This window comes from Phalacrocorax carbo, chromosome 9 (assembly GCF_963921805.1).
Source record: "Phalacrocorax carbo chromosome 9, bPhaCar2.1, whole genome shotgun sequence".
In the NCBI taxonomy this organism is placed as follows: Eukaryota; Metazoa; Chordata; class Aves; order Suliformes; family Phalacrocoracidae; genus Phalacrocorax; species Phalacrocorax carbo.
The window spans coordinates 24,877,405-24,895,304 of NC_087521.1; the positions used below are offsets into that span (position 1 = coordinate 24,877,405).

General features: G+C 37.3%; 1 protein-coding gene across 4 annotated transcripts in view; it reads left to right on the forward strand.

Moving 5' to 3' along the window:
- EML1 (EMAP like 1) overlaps nt 1–17,900 on the forward strand; it is a 129,853-nt gene that overhangs the window by 82,187 nt on the left and 29,766 nt on the right. For 3 of the 4 annotated variants that reach the window (XM_064460749.1, XM_064460750.1, XM_064460747.1), the window contains exons 4-7: nt 6,266–6,400; nt 12,715–12,743; nt 14,204–14,230; nt 17,230–17,359. In XM_064460749.1, coding sequence (XP_064316819.1) covers nt 6,266–6,400; nt 12,715–12,743; nt 14,204–14,230; nt 17,230–17,359 — 321 coding nt within the window. The remainder of the gene's footprint in view (nt 1–6,265; nt 6,401–12,714; nt 12,744–14,203; nt 14,231–17,229; nt 17,360–17,900) is intronic. The other variant, XM_064460748.1, reaches the window with a different exon arrangement.

Genomic DNA, 17,900 nt, shown 5'->3' on the forward strand with positions numbered 1-17,900 from the left:
GATACTTTTAATACTTTTGCTATTATAGGTGCAGAACTGAAAAATCTGAAGTTTTTCAAAATTTGAAAAGTGAATGTTAAAAAAAAAAGAAAGAAAAAATATGTTTTTTTCTGAGTCGTCTTTTAAACTTTTGGTCTGCTGTTGTGAATTACAAAATTCTGCTAGGATTGCTATACTAGAAAAATATAAAAATTTTTTCTTGCCTATGACCTTATCTTCAAAAGCGACAAACATCCAGGTTAATTGAGTCCCTCTCAAGTGTTTTACTGAACACAGTTATGGACAGGTGGATAACAACAAAAAACTTCTGATTCCTCCATTCTCTGCTGCTTTCTGTTTAGCTTCAGAAGTGTATGATACCCAATTGAAATTACATCAGTCTGTCCCTTGAAACAGTGTGTCATGCATATTTATATAAATACATGCAAATAATCTCCCTGGGGACCAAGTGTGCATTCATACATTCCACTGCTTAGAAATAGATGTGCTTATTGATATGTCTGCAGACACAATCTCATTTCATACAATAGCTGTATTTAAATATGTTGGTTAACTCATTTGAACCCACAGGTTGGTACACGGCTTATCTGCCTTGCTGGATTACCAAGGAGATGTGGTTCAGAGTTCACTACATTTTCTGATTTCCCATTTAATATTTGAAATGGAAATGACTACTTCTGGCAGGAATGTAAAATTGGAGGTAATAAAAAAGGCTCGAGGCTGAAAGGGTGGAACTATCAGGCTTTTATTTGAGTTCAGCCACATATTCTCTCCATGACCTTATGCAAATCATTTAACCTCTATGCATATTGGTTTTCCATATGTAAACTGTGTATCTCTGGGTATCAGTAGGTTGTTATAAGGCCTAATGTGATAATTGGATCCAGATCTTGCAAAGTCTGGAGTAACCTCAATTGACTCTGACTTCAATTAGAATTGAGGGCACCAAACCCCCCTTCAGCATTCAGGTCTCGTATAGTCAACACCCAATTATCCAAGTTAAGGAAGGAATGGAATAACCTGAATAGAGCACAAGCACAAATACAAAACATAGGTCAATTAGATAAAAGTATATGCTGGTAATACAGTGTAAGATGGAAAGGCTGATGATGCTGGTGATACTGGGACCAAAAATTCTGGTCCAGCACCGACAGGCGCTGCCGCGCTCAAGTGACGGGGTGCCATGTGAGCACAGCTGGGCGGCTTCCAGGTGCAAGCTGGCTAATGGAGAGCTGAAGTGATTTTACATTGGGCTGGATAATCACCTGACACAGATAATCAAGAATTCCCTTTGTACAGTGCTCCAGAGTTGTCTTTGCAAAAAGCCTTTGCCTAGAGGGCTTGATTTTAAAATTAATGTATTTACTACTTTTATCCTGTAGAAGTGTGGAAGCTATTTCAAGTACCAGCTTCTTGAACACTGCCTTATTTTTGTTTTGAACTTTGTACATAGAATAATTATTTGAACTTTTCATTCAGAATAGAATGAGTTTAGAGTATCGTGAGCAGAACTTTCCCTTCCCCCTGCACTCTTCTTTTCAGATGTAATGTGGCTTGAAGTTTACTGCTTAACACTAAATTTGTCTCTGGAATTTGGCCAGCACACAGTAGTAATGTTTTGTGTTCCCTATTAAAATCTAGGGTTTTGTGACTCATCTAGGATAGCTTTGTTTCCAAGAGTTGAGGGGGAAAAAGGAAAATAAAAAAAATGTAAGGGAGGAGAATGCAGACAGTACCTTTCCCAGTAGGGATGCTGCTGCAGGCTGCAGGCTTGCACATACTTTGCCTTTCAAAAGGAGACAATCAGTCATTCTTTCTGCCCCAGCAGATTGCAAAGTATTACAATGGTGCAAAACTCTGACAATGGAGATCAAATGGAAGAAGCTGGAACAAAGAAAACATAAAGAGCTTTGTTTGTAGGGAGAATAAAATACTTTAATATGATAAATTCCTGTTCTTCTAAAGCCTGAACACATGGCCCCTAGGAAATTGTTCAGTCGCCTGGAATTAATGTCCTGCGTTCTGTTCTGGGGGCAGCGGTGGTTTGTAACTGGCACACACACAAACTCTGTATCGAACCTTCAGTTAAGTCTTCTATTTAACTCTTGCCTCTAAATGAATATGTTTTAAAATAAACCAAATATAAATTAAAAAAGAAATTGTCTCCACTGAATTTCGAGTGGCAAAACTATTATGCCACTTCACTATATCTCTAACTATTAAAGTTATTAGTGCATTTTGCTCAAAGGCATAATGGAATTCAAGTCATATGTTATTCTTGAATTTATTCTAGCTGATTTAAATGAGAGTCAGAAAAAGCACAAGTTTCAAAATATTATTGATATAATCAGTTACTAAGAGCATTATGCACTATTTTAAAATATATTTTATTGAAAAGCTTTTATTCCCCCCCCTTAAATAATATTACATAGAATATAATAACAATTATATATGTACATTTTAATTTTGGCCGGATTTGTTCACCACAACTCAGTAACTCAACCATCTGAAACATTCATGCTATGCAGTGGTATATGTATGTATTTATAAGGATTTATTTTGTTGTCTTTAATGTTGCTTTTTGATAGTCTTTGTCTTTTAGCTGGGTCGTCTGTCTTGTTTCTTCTGATAGCCTCTTTGCTTTTCTTTTTTTTTGCTTTTTTTGAGTCGCTTTAGAAATGGTCAGTGTATTGGAGCATTGCTGAGATTTTGTCATTCAAAGATACATTGGTGTTCTTAAATGTATGGTTTGAAATGATCAAACATCTAACTGAGTCAATAAGCACTGTGGTGTTTACTCTTGCACGTGATTTCATATCTTGAAAGCATGCAATTATGTCTTTTAATGTAAGTTTGTTTTAAATGTCTTGTTTCCACATTTTATTGTTGCATTCACTTGTTATTCTGCTTTGTTTACGCACCTCTCAATCTGGATTAAGCAGGTCTGTGAATCTTCTCAATGCATGCAAACTGAAAAAGCCTGCTCTAAGGTGAGGGATCCTTAATAGCTTTGTAGTGTTGAAGCTCGGTTGTTTTTCCTTTCTGTTTCGGTTCAACACATAGAAAGTGGCTGGCTTAGCACAAACATTAATGTGGTAGAACTGTAATTATTATTCCAATTTTTAACATTTTGAGAAGTACATGTTTAAAACTTTCTCATTATTGATAAATGCATTGCAAAACTTAGATAATAATTTCAGTTATGGTATCTGCGTTATTTCATGCTAACATTATTATTATTATAGGGGTGTTTCATTAGACCACATTGCTGTCTTAAACAAGTTAAAAATTGTGTTACCAAATATTATCTTTTTAAATAATTGAAAATGCTCCTCTTTATCACTAATGTGGAAGCCAAATTCTGGAATCCAGTTATACTCTTACAAACGTGTAAGCTAAATTAATATTTTCTATTATTTTAAATTCTTCCTCAGGTGACAGTGTATCTGCTGTGGCCATGGTGTTGAATGCTATAGCTACCAAAATGTGTATATGTCACAACTGAGTTAATATAATGGCTTTATAATCCTCTTTTCCAACCACCTGCTAAGACTTCTCACTGGGCTTTTTTGTTGTTGTTGGAAGTTTAAAATAAAACTTGTCAGAAGATCGCATTGCTATTTAGTTTAACCAGTAATGGACGTAAGCCAAAACGGTTTAAAAGAACTTTGTTCCTGTGGTAAAGGTAGTTTTTTATACTGATATGAGACTTCATTATTCAGAACGAAGACAGTGTTATACGTTTAAGCTTTAGACCCACCCATTCATTTTTTTATCCCACAGTTCATCTTTTGAATGTTGACAGCTATAAAAATAAAACAAAAAAAAAAACCCAATAAAATCAGTTTAAAATTTCTCCTGTAACTTTTTTTTTTTTAACATCAGTATAATTTGGTGATTTTCTTAATTTAATTTCTGTGTAGGCTGATATTGCCTCTTCTTTTCCTTAACCGGGAAAAGATGCCAAAATAAAGGTTTGATCCTGCAAAATCAGAGAGGATATTTTTGCAAGTACTGTGTACAAAGTAGTGAAAGGACTCAGGCTAATAAAGATATTTTATGTGGAGTAAACATTTTCAATATCAAGGCTTTATTTTTTTAAGTGGACTAGTATTAAATTTGATGGTGTTATGAGCTGCAGGGAGAACAGGTAAATGTTAACGGTATATTATTTAATTTACTAGAGGAGGTTTTTTTCATGCATTTGTCATTGAGATGACTTGGATAATGTTAGGCTAGTGTAGAAGACACTTCTTGAAATGAAGGCAGAATTAAATTCTTCTTACTGCCTTTTCCGTTCTCCTATGAATGTATTTTTTTCTGTGCCTACGTGTAACTTCACATTCTGCTTGATCTCTTACATCACTCTCTCCACAGAAACAGTATTTTTTTTTAATTTCAGCCTAATAATTTGAATTGTGATTGTTTTTAATACAAAAACGCAGCACTGAACATCTGTTCTACCATCGCATGTCCAGAAAGTTTTTTGTCAAGCTACCTGAGATACATCTTAACAAGCCTCTGCTCTGCGGAGCTCCCCCTGGATGGGGGCTTCCCTCCTTTCACAAGAGCTTTGCAGAAAAACTCTGGTTCAGTTGTTCCCATCATTTCTGTAACTGAGCCTTAGCTGAGGTGTTGAAGCATTCCCTTCCTCACTGGTAAAAAGACATGAAGGAGCAGGAATATATATATATATGTATAAAGTGTCAATAATAGTGTACTGTTGATATTTTTTGACCAGACAGAAAAGCCTGCCTTGCTTCCTTTAGTAATGAAGAGCCAATGCCTCTCTTTCTTACACCACACACAAAGTGGGACAGAGCCTGAGGAGCTGACTGAGATAATGTGGTAGGGCTAGTTGTTAGGGGCTGATGGGGACGTTTGGAATAGTCCTCAAGGGTGCTTGAGATGAGCCTTGTGGTAAGCAGAGCATCCCCGGGGATGTATGGAGGTCAAGGAGGAGCTGTCTGGGGATGGTAAAAGGGGCAACTGGGATGAGACTGGGCCTTGAAGGGGCAAGAATAGAAGGAACTGAAGTTTTCACAGAGGGAGGGAGCTTGTGGTTGGGGTTTGGGTAGAGGGGTGTGAGCTTGAAAGCAATCAATGGTGTCTGTGGCTTCTGGGGTGAGAGAGCTGCTGAAGGTGGTCATTTAGTTGTGGGGATGTTATGGGTAAAGGGGATGCTTCCATTCTGCCCTTTGGAGGGGAGAAAACAGCACAGGGCTGGGGTGGGGGGAAATGAGATCCTAACACAGAGTCTTGTCATTCAGCCCTGACAAGGGGGTAATTTTGGGCTCGGTCCAGGTAACGCTGCCAGTGCCTCTCTGCTGCACAAGGTGTGCAGTGAAGTGAAAAGCATTGCCCAGCTTGGGGCCTCACCCTTAGCTGCTCCCTCTCCTGCTAGGAAGTACTGCTTTAGGGAGAAGCGATTCAGACTAACAAATGACCACAATAATTTGTCTCCTATTAGGTATAAGTGTTGAGTGGGCTTCTCTTAACTCACTAAGTAACACTGCTTTTTTGCCTCACGTTTTTCCATCAAAGTGAGCTGGGTGTCTTAAGGGGTGCCATAAAGTCATACAAGGGCTCCCTGATAGCCATTTTGGCAGGAAGGAAGGTTGAAGAGTGAGCGAGTAAGGCAAGCTTTAAGCCTTTGGTAAACCCCTTGTCAGGGCACGTGGGGAAGCTAATCAATTAATAAATGTAAGTAGGAAGCATACATTTTTGACAAGCAAACAAAAATGCAGGCTAGCTCACCATTAATTACACTTTGGGGTATGTTCAAACTAGCTTTGAACCACAGAATAATTGATACTGAATGAAGACACGGAGTTAGCTTGCTGGTGCTCAAATTTTTACCTACTTTTCGCATTCTCTGTAGTCTGGCTGGAGGTGTCAGGTAATATGTTTTCTCTTTAAATCTTTACCTTCTTATTAAGAGATTCCAAAAGTCCAGAAATGTGGAGTGGCAGTCAGAGATTTTAAATGTGTCCTGGAAAATAGATATTGCAACTTAACTCTATGATACTGGTTCAGCCCATCTTCTATTTTATGAATAAGGAAAAAGCAGTATGTTTGTCTCTGTTGCACCAGCTACTCAGCAAAATTCTTACGTAGGCTCTTTAACAAATCAAGTTATGATTAAAAACAAATTTGTAGTTATTTCTAGGGTCAGCATTCTACTTCATGCATTTCTCAAAAATATTTGTTGTAGAGATGTACTTTTTATATGTACCACCGTAGAACTTGCTTCTTTTTTTATTAGCACCGTTAAGAGAACCAGTTCAGCTGAGCGTGTGTCCCCAGGAGGTCGGAGGGAAAGCTATGGAGATTCCAAAGGGAGTCGCAACCGCACTGGATCCACCAGCAGTTCATCTAGTGGTAAAAAGAACAGTGAAAGGTAATGTTATCTAAATGTCTCTCTCCTTTCTCTGTCTACTACCCTAATAATCAAATTAGTTTCTCTAGTGAAATTAGTTTCTCTAGTTCAGCAAATATTGGGATTTTTTTTTAAAGCTTCAACAGTTAGTCAAAATTATATTTTAAAACATTTCAAATAAAACAGGTTTTCAAATTTAGATTAAATTTATTTGCCTTATTTCCAAACTACAAACAATGTGAGAACTCTGCGTTGCCCAAAAAAAGTTTGTAATTACTAAACATACCTTTTCCATTATCTTAGTGGTTTCCCTTGGTCTTCAAGTTCCTGACATGCTTCTTCAAGTTTCTGGTTGTGGTGTGTTGACCTCAGCTGGCAGCGAAGCATCACACAGCCACTCACTCCCTCTCCCTGAGCAGGACAGGGAAAGAGACTAGGAAGAGCAAAAGTGAGAAAACTCGTAGGTCAAGGTAAAGGCAGTTTAACAGGTGAAGGAGAGAGGAACAAAAATGAAAACAAGTGATAGAAAGGCAATCACTCGCCACCTCCCACATGTAGACTGATGCCCAGGCACTCTCTGAGCAATGACTGCTTCAGTCCAAGGGTCAGATTAATGAGAAGTGGAGGGAGAGGCTTACATGCAAGTGCTATCCAAGGAAGCAGAATGAAGTGTTGCCTCTCTCTGTATATTTCTGACGATGCTTCTCTGTACTGCTGACAGTACAAGGAAAAGAGAATGCCTTGTCCAAGGGTTTCGGACTCAGGATGGTCTTGAACAAACAGCTGATTCATTGATGCTTGTGGCGAAGTCACTGTATTGCTCAGCTGGTTCTTTCCCGTATTTCCTAGACAAATTTTAGTCTTGGCCATTTCACTTCACCTGTCCTATTCCAGTTTCTCACCACCAAAAAGTGGTGTTGATGGTATTCTTTTGCTGTTCCACAGTTGATGTGACCATAGAAACAGAATGATAATGAAGATCACATAATAACATAATTTACCTGCTCCCAGTGGGCATCAGTGCCATCATAGGAGTTACTGCGTTGATCATGAGCCGCCAGTATGGCACAAAACATCCCTTCAGCATCTTTGCTTGATGTAAGGAGTGACTGAGGTTGTTGTGTACTAATGGACAGCCCAAATATGGGTGAAAAATTAGTTTGTTTCCTGGCTTATGTTTTCAGCTATGAAGCAAGACAGCAAGCATGCAAAGTTTATGAAACTTGTGAGAGGCTTAGAAAATTATGGGAATAATGAAAAAATTAAGAATACCATCAGAGAAAAGGTTATAAAATTATAACAAGGAAGATAAAATTAAATGTGTACAGAAACAAAAAATTTAACCAGCGCAAAATCTTCTTGGTGATATGCATGCATGTGAATGAGGTTTTTGTAAGCTGACAGAACTTTGCAGGACTGGGCCTGCTGGCACTTCTGGAAATCGGACGTTATCTCAGCATACGATTTTTTTCTTAAATCTTTTGTAAAATAATTATAAACAACAGATAGCCTTTGGGGAATGTAGTTTGAGGAGATGAGAATGCTGCAGTGGTACTGAATAGAAGTGGTTTTGGTTTTGTTCATGAGACTTTGGTACCTCAGTTTAAATTTCCTAAAAGACTGAAATACAATTGGAAAAAAAAAATTACTATAGCAATTAACTCTTTAAGTAATCCCTAAATAAATACTATTTTTGAGAGGAAAATCAATCTTTTATTGGATTACTTAGGAGCCATGCCTCTTTCTGCATGTGGAGACTTGGACAAAATTGTTACTAAGCATCTCAGACCCTTCTAGCACAGAGAATATATACCTTCATACACCTGGTAGAATACTGCTGAAGCAGATAACCAAATATCAACACTCTTAGGGACAAGTGAACCTGAAAGTTTTGAAAGGCAAAACTAAGCAAAAAACTCACGGCCAGTGAAGGGACTGCTGAGAAGTTAAAAGCTTGCTTTTAGTTTAAGCTGGAAGTTCTATGAGGTGTTGCAATAGTGCATAACTTCATGCAGCTGTGTCGTCTCCGTGAATTCGTTAACAGGCAGCTGCTGTTTTCCGTATTGTTCTCTTGAAGCTTATAGTTTTTTCTGAGGCTCATTTTCTGCTTTTTATTTTGCATATATGTATAACTTCCTGCTCTATGGCACATATCAAATTATAGCAACAGCCCTTAGGTTGTGACCTTGTTAATTCAAAAAACACCACCTTGTGTAAACAAAACAAATTTCTTACTGAAACTTTTTGTTATAAAATTAAAATTTCTATAATTAGAAAGAATTCTTTCTGAATGTGAGGAGGAAGTACAGCTACCAATGGTGAAATGTCATTACTTTTCCAATTAACTGTAGTCTTTCAAAAAAGTTTTGACAAGCGTATGACAATCCTGCAGTATCCTTTCTCCATGTATTTTATCGATTTTTTAACAAAAAAATTCAAGTTCCCAAAAGGTGAATTCTCCATATGTTGTGCAGTGGAAGATAAACCTGTCAAAATCTGAGTAAAGTGTTTTGCAAAATCTGGTTGTTTGTTTTTTTTTTAGATAATCCTTAGTTCCTGCTACCTGCACAAGGTGATAATTATCTAAAATCAGCTTCATATTAAAGCCACTAAAGAAATAAGGTGCAATTATTAATTAGGTTGTTGTTCATTTAAATTAAGGAAAGGTATGACTTCTAGCAGCTATATGGAGGTGCTGTGCACTTGAAAAATGGATTCCAAAATAGCTGAGAAACAAAAATATTATGACATAATTAACGGTTATCTGCCAAATTGTTTTCTGCTCTAAAGTTGATCATGGTACTTGAGATGCATTTTTAATTTTTTCTAACAAAAACCCAACGGTTATGACATTCTGCAGTTATTAGGCCACAAAGGATTGAGAAACATATTGATCAGAAATCACTTACTTTGGACTCGGGGAGGAGGTTCAGCACACAAGTGATGCAGTGCTTAAATAACGTGCAAGTATCCCGAGGAACTAATCAAGAGTGCCTGCTAGATTGCCTGAGCTGGTGTCACTATGAGAAGAATCATTGTACAGTTAGAGAGTTTTCTGTGATTTCTGTCACATGCAGCCTGAGGGTGTTCAGCACCACAGCTCTCACCTCCTTGTAGAGTGTCCTTATGCTGTGGAAGAGGCTGTCTAAAGACTTGCCTCATGCTTCCTCTTGAAGCTGGGCCACTGTGCAATATATATAAAAATAGAATCATAGAATTGTTAAGATTGGAAAAGAGCCTTAAGATCATCGAATCCAACCACTAACCTATCACTGCCAAGTCCACCACTAAACCATATCCTCAAGCACCACGTCTACACATCTTTTAAATACCTCCAGGGATGGAGACTCCACCACCTCCCTGGGCAGCCTGTTCCAATGCCTGACAACCCTTTCGGTGAAGAATTTTTTTCTAATGTCCAACCTAAACTTCCCCTGGCACAGCTTGAGGCTGTTTCCTCTCGTCCTATCGCTTGTTACTAGGGAGAAGAGACTGACCCCTGCCTCACTACAACCACCTTTCAGGTAGTTGCAGAGAGCGATAATGTCTCCCCTCAGCCTCCTCTTCTCCAGGCTAAACCCCCCCAGCTCCCTCAGCCACTCCTCATAAGATTTGTTCTCTAGACCCTTCACCAGCTTCATTGCCCTTCTCTGGACACACTCCAGCAGCTCGATGTCCTTCTTGTACTGAGGGGCCCAAAACTGCACACAGTATTTGAGGTGCGGCCTCACCAGTGCCGAGTACAGGGGCACGATCACCTCCCTGCTCCTGCTGGCCACACTATTCCTGATACAAGCCAGGATGCCATCGGCCTTCTTGGCCGCCTGAGCACACTGCTGGCTCATGTTCAGCTGGCTGTCAACCCACACCCCCAGGTCCTTCTCTGCCAGACAGCTCTCCAGCCACTCCTCCCCAAGCCTGTAGCGTTGCATTGGGTTGTTGTGACCCAAGTGCAGGACCCGGCACTTGGCCTTGTTGAATCTCATACCATTGGCTCCGGCCCAATGATCCAGCCTGTCCAGGTCCCTGTGTAGGGCCTTCCTGCCCTCCAGCAGATTGACACTTCCACCCAGCTTGGTGTCATCTGCAAACTTACTGAGGGTGCACTCGATCCCCTCATCCAGATCATCAGTGAAGATATTGAACAGGATATAAAGCAAAACTTATGGGACTAGAAGAAAAATGAGCATGGTTCTTTTTGGTGGGGGCTAAGGCTGTCCTCCTAAACCTAACTGTATGCATGAAAGAGTGAGGAAGAAGGTGTTACTTAACCATCTCCTCACAGCCTTATTATTTGTATCATTGACCCTTACAGGTCCTTTCCAATTGGAGATATTCTGTGATTCTGTGTCTGGTCTGTAGATGAAGCTTAAAGCAGAATGCATGCCAGGAATCTAAAAAGGCAATTGTGAAATTAATGTTTTTCAGAGTATACAGAGTTGTAGGCTGTTATGCAAAAACATAATGCTATAGAAAGTTATTTTAAGAAGCTTTAAGCATAAGGAGTAAGGAGATGACCGTACCTCCCGTGCTACTATGGGGTGGCTATGAGCCAGGGGTAAGCCTTCCTAAGGGTTAGGTACGTAGGAAGTGACTCAAGCTTACGAAAAAGGGTAGTCAGAGCTCTGAGCTGTATGTGTGCTTAGGGTTTGTATAATTAGAAAGTACACATGGTTTGCTTTATTACTGTAATGAATCAGCCTTTCACATTAGCTCGATTAGCTTGAATAAGTCAGCATGGTCTGTTCAGAACTAGGGACTCTTTTGTCTCTAATATGGCAGCATTTCTGACTAGTGCTCCATCCCATCGAGTTTTTATTTTCTAAAAATATCTTCATTCATAAAAGAAAATGTTAGTCTTGGTGTTAACAATGGCAATGCATCATGCTATTTATAGATGAGATCGGCTGTGCATGCCAGCTTGAAGCATGAATTTTGATGGATGATTAATACCAAGGCTGATACTATGAGAATTTGTTAAATCAATGGGTAGGATCACTAGAATTCTTCTTTTGTTTCATTTTGGTTTTATCATTAAGTAAATATATTATTCTTAATATAACTGCAAAATCAAGGCAAAAGGAAAAATACTATAAAACTATTTGCTACAACTTCTATTGCAGAGAGAGAGAATCTTTTATGCTTAGAAAAAATTGTGTGCAAAAATCCAACTGAGTTTCGTTTCGTTTCTTTCGTTTCACTTTATCTGCCCACTGCAGACTAGATACGGATGTGGAGATGGCATCACAGCTCTGGGACACTTCATGCTTCACCATTTCTCCATCAAAATGCAAAATGATAGGATCCTTGTGGGATCACCCTAAGAAACATACTAGAGTAATCTGATATTTTAGAAGTTTTACTAGATAGAAAGAAAATGGAACTGAGAGGAAAAATAACTGTATAATATAGCTTTGTGTCCCTTTCATGCTTCAGCAGAAACAACGCCCTCAAGCCTAATTATACAGGGGCAAAGGACAAAGAAAACAAATGGCTGGCTTTTCTTGAAAAAGATTGCTTCTTTCTGGCCAGGGTGGTACTATTCAGAGAGCTCCTTGGCTTTTCTGCCTCTTCCTTCTCCACATGCTTCATGTATTTTCCCCTCAAGTTTTGCCAAATATTTTCTCAAGACAAAGACAAACCATTTTCAGGTTGTCGTCCAGGCAGCAGTGCACTGAGAACACATTTTAATCATGATGGATATGTGCTTTCTGGGTTTTACCAAGTACTGTCCTTCACCAAGAAGTTGTTGGGCAGTTCTGTGTTTTAGGTAAACTCATTAGAAAAACAGGAGTCAAACTCTGCTTTGCTCCTCAAATCCAGAGAGAACAAAGCCCACATATGCATTGATACAGTACCCTCTCCCCTGCTCCACATATGCAGAGAGATTTTCTAGTTAAGGATATATTCCCAGCTTTTTGTTATGGTTGTAACTGCTTCAGAGTAACGAATCTCACTGACTGGAAACCAAAACCGATGCAGCTACTAGTGACCAGTTTCTGTGTCCTCCTGTAACTGGACTAACTTTGCAAGGGAACATGATCTGGTAGTTGGTAGAGGAAAATCTATAGTTTTGGGAATGTAAGGAGAATTGAATGTAAAAGTTTTAACACCTGCCATCAAGCCACAACATATGCTGGTTTTAATTGTGTCTGCCCTGGGGATTTACCTTGTAAATAATAGAATCAAAAAAGTATTTTTATTTATATGTACACACACAAGTATTTTATATATTTTATATTATATTTTAAATTTTATATTATATTGATACATTTATATGTGCGGACTGTATGTGTGTGCTTTTTAAAATAGAAATTTCTTCATTACTTTCACAGCAAACCCAAGGAACCAATGTTCAGTGCAGGTAGGAACTTTAAATTTTTTCAACAGCTGACTACTGTGATAACATGATAGATTTTTTTTTTTTCTTTTTTTTTTTTTTTCTATGGATGCCTAGGAACTGGTGTTGGGAATAATCTAAAGATGATACTTATAAGCTACTGATGACATATTTTTTAAAAAAAGTTTTTCAGTTCTTATTGGCCCAATATTTATTTTACAGTTAGGATTCTGTGTAAGATGACAAAGAAGAAAAAGGTCGTGTCTTCTTACCCCATATGTGTCTTCCCTTTCGAAGCAGTATTAGGGTTTTGTTAATTAAGGCGTATGCCAATTTCCAGCTATGACGCTTTCATGTTAATTTAGTCACAGAAGGGAGCCCTCAACTACTGTTAAAGAATGCCGTATCTGTCCCAATGCCTTGTAATAAAACTTGTCAAATTACAAATAAAGAAGGTGTTTTGTTACTGCAGTTTTGGAAGTCTATCTTTAAGTTGAAAATCGCATTAATTTTTTCCTACTTACATATTATCACTGTAAAAAGATTTTGGAAGTGAAATAGGAGGTGGAAGTGAAAGCAGAATTTGTCCTTGTCATTAGACAGTTAGAAACTTTTGAACAATCTCAATAAAAATACAAAGCAGAATGCTATACGTAGCAGTTATTTTTGTTCTGGAAAACCAAGGGCAACTAAAATAACAGCTTTCTTTTAACAAAATAAGGAAGGGAAAAAACCGGTTTATTTATCAGATGTATCATATTCTCTCTGTGTCTAGTTCTGTAACAGTAATCATACATTAAGCTGAAAAAGCAGAAAATCTTTTGTTTACTGAGCTGATTGATCAGCATCCAGCAAAGCTCTTAAGCCATACTTCAGGGTTTACTGTAATTGATTTTGAACTCAATAATATATAAAACTAAGTAAGCAATTAAATATTTTGTGGCAATACAGTCCCAGTTCGTGTCCCTCTCGTGAAAACTGTTGGTTTAGAAAAAGAAAGCTTATGATTCGCACAGAATGTAATTTTCTTGTGTAGCATTTCTTCTTCCCTTGCACCACATAAGCAAAGGTATTTGGAATAATTTTTTTTCTGAGACTTCCCCATAGATAAAGATCAGTAATTAAACAGATGTGATGCTACTTTTACCCTTCTCACCTGGACAAAATTCCTACTGAAATTAATGATTTCTTCTAAGACAGTTATACTTGGTATTCTACTTACTTTAAGCATAGAGTTGCATAATGGAGCCCAAGTTGGTATTTTAATGGTATAAGAACTAAACTGAGCCCCTAGCTGGAGAAAGAGGGTTTGGACTGTAAGTACCCAACACATGGCATGGAGTGTGGCTCAGTGTTCTGCCAAGCACCAGGTTAGCCTCCAGCAGAATGCGACTGGACAGTAGGTAGAGCAGGTATTTAGCGAGTTTATTGTATTCAAACACATCTTTATCTAGCCCTTCTGTCTCTGTCTCTGTAATCACAAGGGAAGCGCCGTGTGACACACTGCAAAGGTAGGCTTCACTTCCAAAACCTCATAGCTCTCGAAGCAAAATGGTACTGGTGGGATAAAAGCTCAATGTATAAACAGCAATTTTCTAACTTGTGTGCATTTTGCAATATTAAAACTTTCCTAGTTCCTTTGAATGAAACAAAAATATTATACCACCTATTATACAGTTTACTGAATTATAACCCTCAGGTGCACTTTAATGATAATAGCGGGTTATAATTTAGATTCCTGTGGAATTTTTCAGAAGAATTTAAATTAGAGAAAATATGTTGAGAGAGCTATATGGCAACACATGGATGTTCACTGTGTTTGAAATGGTGTTCTGCACTTTTGCTGAAATTCATATAGAATTCGCCCCTTTGTTGGCTGTTTTGCTGTTAGCCTAACATGATTATAGAAGTCTTGGTTTTTCCCTTGCTTTTTCTTACTGAGTAGACTAGATTTTTCTGAATGTTGAATAAACAGACCTAGGCCTCCAACTAATTTCTCAGTGCTTTTCGCTCAATGTCATAAAGCAGAGTTATATTTGTTAAACATACCATATTGTTTTCTGAAGCTTTAGCTAAACTGTAGTGTAAATATGCACATTTCTCATGCATGTTTATGTCTGTGATATCATCACAGATTTGTCTTGCTTTTTAGAGATAGCTAAATCCTAACAGTTTTTCCACTAATCAGCATCTTTCAGCTTTGCAACGAATCTAAAATTTCACAAAGCAAAGAATGTTTGTTCTCAAGGCAAAGTCTTTTAGAGAGTCTCTACCTCTGTGTATTCTTTGTACAATTTTATGCCTGTAATCAGTGGTGGTCTCCTTTGCAGATCCTATTGGCATTCATGTGCCTTCTTATTTAAATTCAGTAACTGTTTATTTTTACAGTTATTTTCAACAACAATTTCAAATTTACAAAATGTAAATTTTACAGCTGTAAAAGATACATTTGTCTAAAAGTTTCACCATTGGTCTGTCTTTGTAGTTTGATGATTGTCTGTCTTTGCATCTATATCTTCACATTTAGAAATCTGCTGTCTTAAAAACTTAGTTATGAAAAATATGAGGAAAGGGATGTAGACTGGTTATGTAGATAATATGTTAGGATTACTAACAAAAAGCAGTACAGTTGGAATTAATATTACCAAATATTACCAAAAGTTAAAAATAAATACACAGTATGGATTTTTATGCCTGACCTAGTCATCCTCAGTTCCTCTTTATAGTAGAGAGAGAGGCATTCGGAAGGCAGAATTTATATACGTGGTATAATTCACTGTACTTGCTTTTGGACACATGCATAATTTGTCTAAAAGTACCTGTTTCTCCCTGTTTATTCTGAAAAGGAATTTGAGTGACTAGGTCAAATACTTCTACTGTAGATGGTTAAATCCAAGTTTTATGAGTCCCATAAGTTTCAGGTGAGAAAAGCAGTTCAATGAATTAAACTTTCATTCATTCCCAGCATTTGATAAGCTCAGTCAGGGCTTGTCACTGCTGAAAATCTTAAGCTCCAACCATCTGTCACCATTATTTCATCATTATTATTGCTTCTTTTTAGCATTCAGTTTTCTGTTGTTTTCATTTTATGTATGAATTCTGTAAATGACAGGATTTTAGAGAGCCCTAGCTGCAACTTTATTGTGGCAGATCAGGTAGATCTCTTTCCCAACTGAATTAATCTAAAGGCAAAATACACATATATTTAGGTATTACAGCATAGCTATGATGTTTATTTGCTCAAAGGATAACTTTTATTCATTTAGTCAGGATTTGTAGTGTATGCATATTGCCAATTAAAATAAAGCCTTAGTTTTCAAATTAAAAAAAAAAAAGGTATAGTTGTAATGATACTTAACAATTCATAGCATAATTATAAAAGTCCTAAACTGTATAATTTTTTTTCATTTACATGATTTTGTTACTTCTGCCCTTCCATTTCCTCTGTGCCCACGATTATTCTGTCTAGTAACTCTACAGATGTCACTGACTCCAAAACTGCTTGATTCGCATGAGAACAAGGCTGAACCCCTTGATCTGCCGATGGAGCAGCAAGAGCCAGCACGTTCTGAATCTGGACAAACTTCACCAGAAGTTCACAGGACACCCACTTTGGCCTTGCCAGTTCCCAAAAGTCCTAGTCAGACCTTCATGGCATTTCCCAGATCTCCTAGTTTTATAAGCCCCATGAAGTCCCCAAGTCAGTACTTCCAGATCTGTTATTAATCCCTGCTTCTCTCCCCCAAAAGTATTTCTTACCAGTTCAACACACTACTTTTAGTATTTTCTTCTAGAAATGTTTACTTCTGTCAGCCAATTCAGTTTTTGTAGCTTCTTTCCTGTATGTCATTTTCCTTTCTTTTGATGTGCTGTCAATGTTGTCATTCCTTTTTCAATGTTTAGTAATTCTTAAAGCACGTATCTTTTCTGCATGTACATCAGCATGATTCCGGTTACTAATTGTTTGTGTTCCTTATTTCGAATGTATCTCTAACACTGTATCAAGTGTAAAGCATATCTTTACACTGAGATGCAAAGAATGCAACTGAGTGTTGGAAAATACTTTAGATGCTGATGCTTCACTGTAAATATTGATTAAAAAATAAAATTAATTTTAAGTGGCATGTCTGCGTTAATTGTAGTCTTTGATGTTTTCCCCTTCATTTTTAGTATTTAAAAAACCGTAATATTGTAACATTATTTTTCACAAAAAAAAAAAAGGTTTGATTTCAGTCCTTTTGGTTTTGTAGTTCTTCATGACATTGTTTAGTTCATATTCTGCTGCTCAAAATATTTAAAGGAAAAAGGGACTTTTTATGTTTTTTTAAAAAATATGCTTAGTCACTATGATTTAGGAAAAAAGAAACCCTGCTTAATTTTGATTTTGAGATTGTGTGTCATTTTGTAATTGTAACACACCAAACTGTTAAGTGGGAAGGGATGGAGGAGCGCTGGAGTTCTCCACTGATAGTTTTTATGTGTAACGCTAAACATTTTTGACCTTTTGTAGAGGAAGGATACGTAAAAATGTTTCTTCGTGGACGTCCTGTTACCATGTACATGCCCAAAGAGCAAGTGGAATCTTACAATTTGGAAGCAAAAGTAGAACTACCAGCCAAGAGACTTAAACTGGAATGGGTGTATCCTTTCTGTGCTAAAGGACTACTGGAAATCAATCATTTCTTAATGATTTGTTTTAAATAATTTTTCAAGCTAAAGTATAGCAAAATTAAGATCTTTATTAATAGGGTTTATTTCATTAGTGAAGCAACATTATATTAAAATAGGCATTATTTTCCTGAGGCTGCTGCTCTGCACCTTGTGAAGTACGGGGTGGCAGCTTAAGAAAGATTTTGCTTAAATGTTGCCTGAAGATTAAGTCTGAAACATGCTAACTAGCTGAAGATTGAAATAGGCATATTGTAAGCTGTGATTATTAATTACAGTATGCATAAAACAAGCTCAGGTTTTTTTGCTGATTCTCAGCTGTAATTTATTGTTTTAAACTGTGTTTTATAAAATGTGCACCATTGTCCTTTAGAGGATGCTATAATCAACTTCAGTACTTGAATAAGTCCTAAATTGAATAGGGCTGTGCAACTGATAAGAGCTTAGCAATAAATTCATAACATACCATATAAAAAATTAATATTTGAATTTAGATTTTAAACTGTGTTTAAG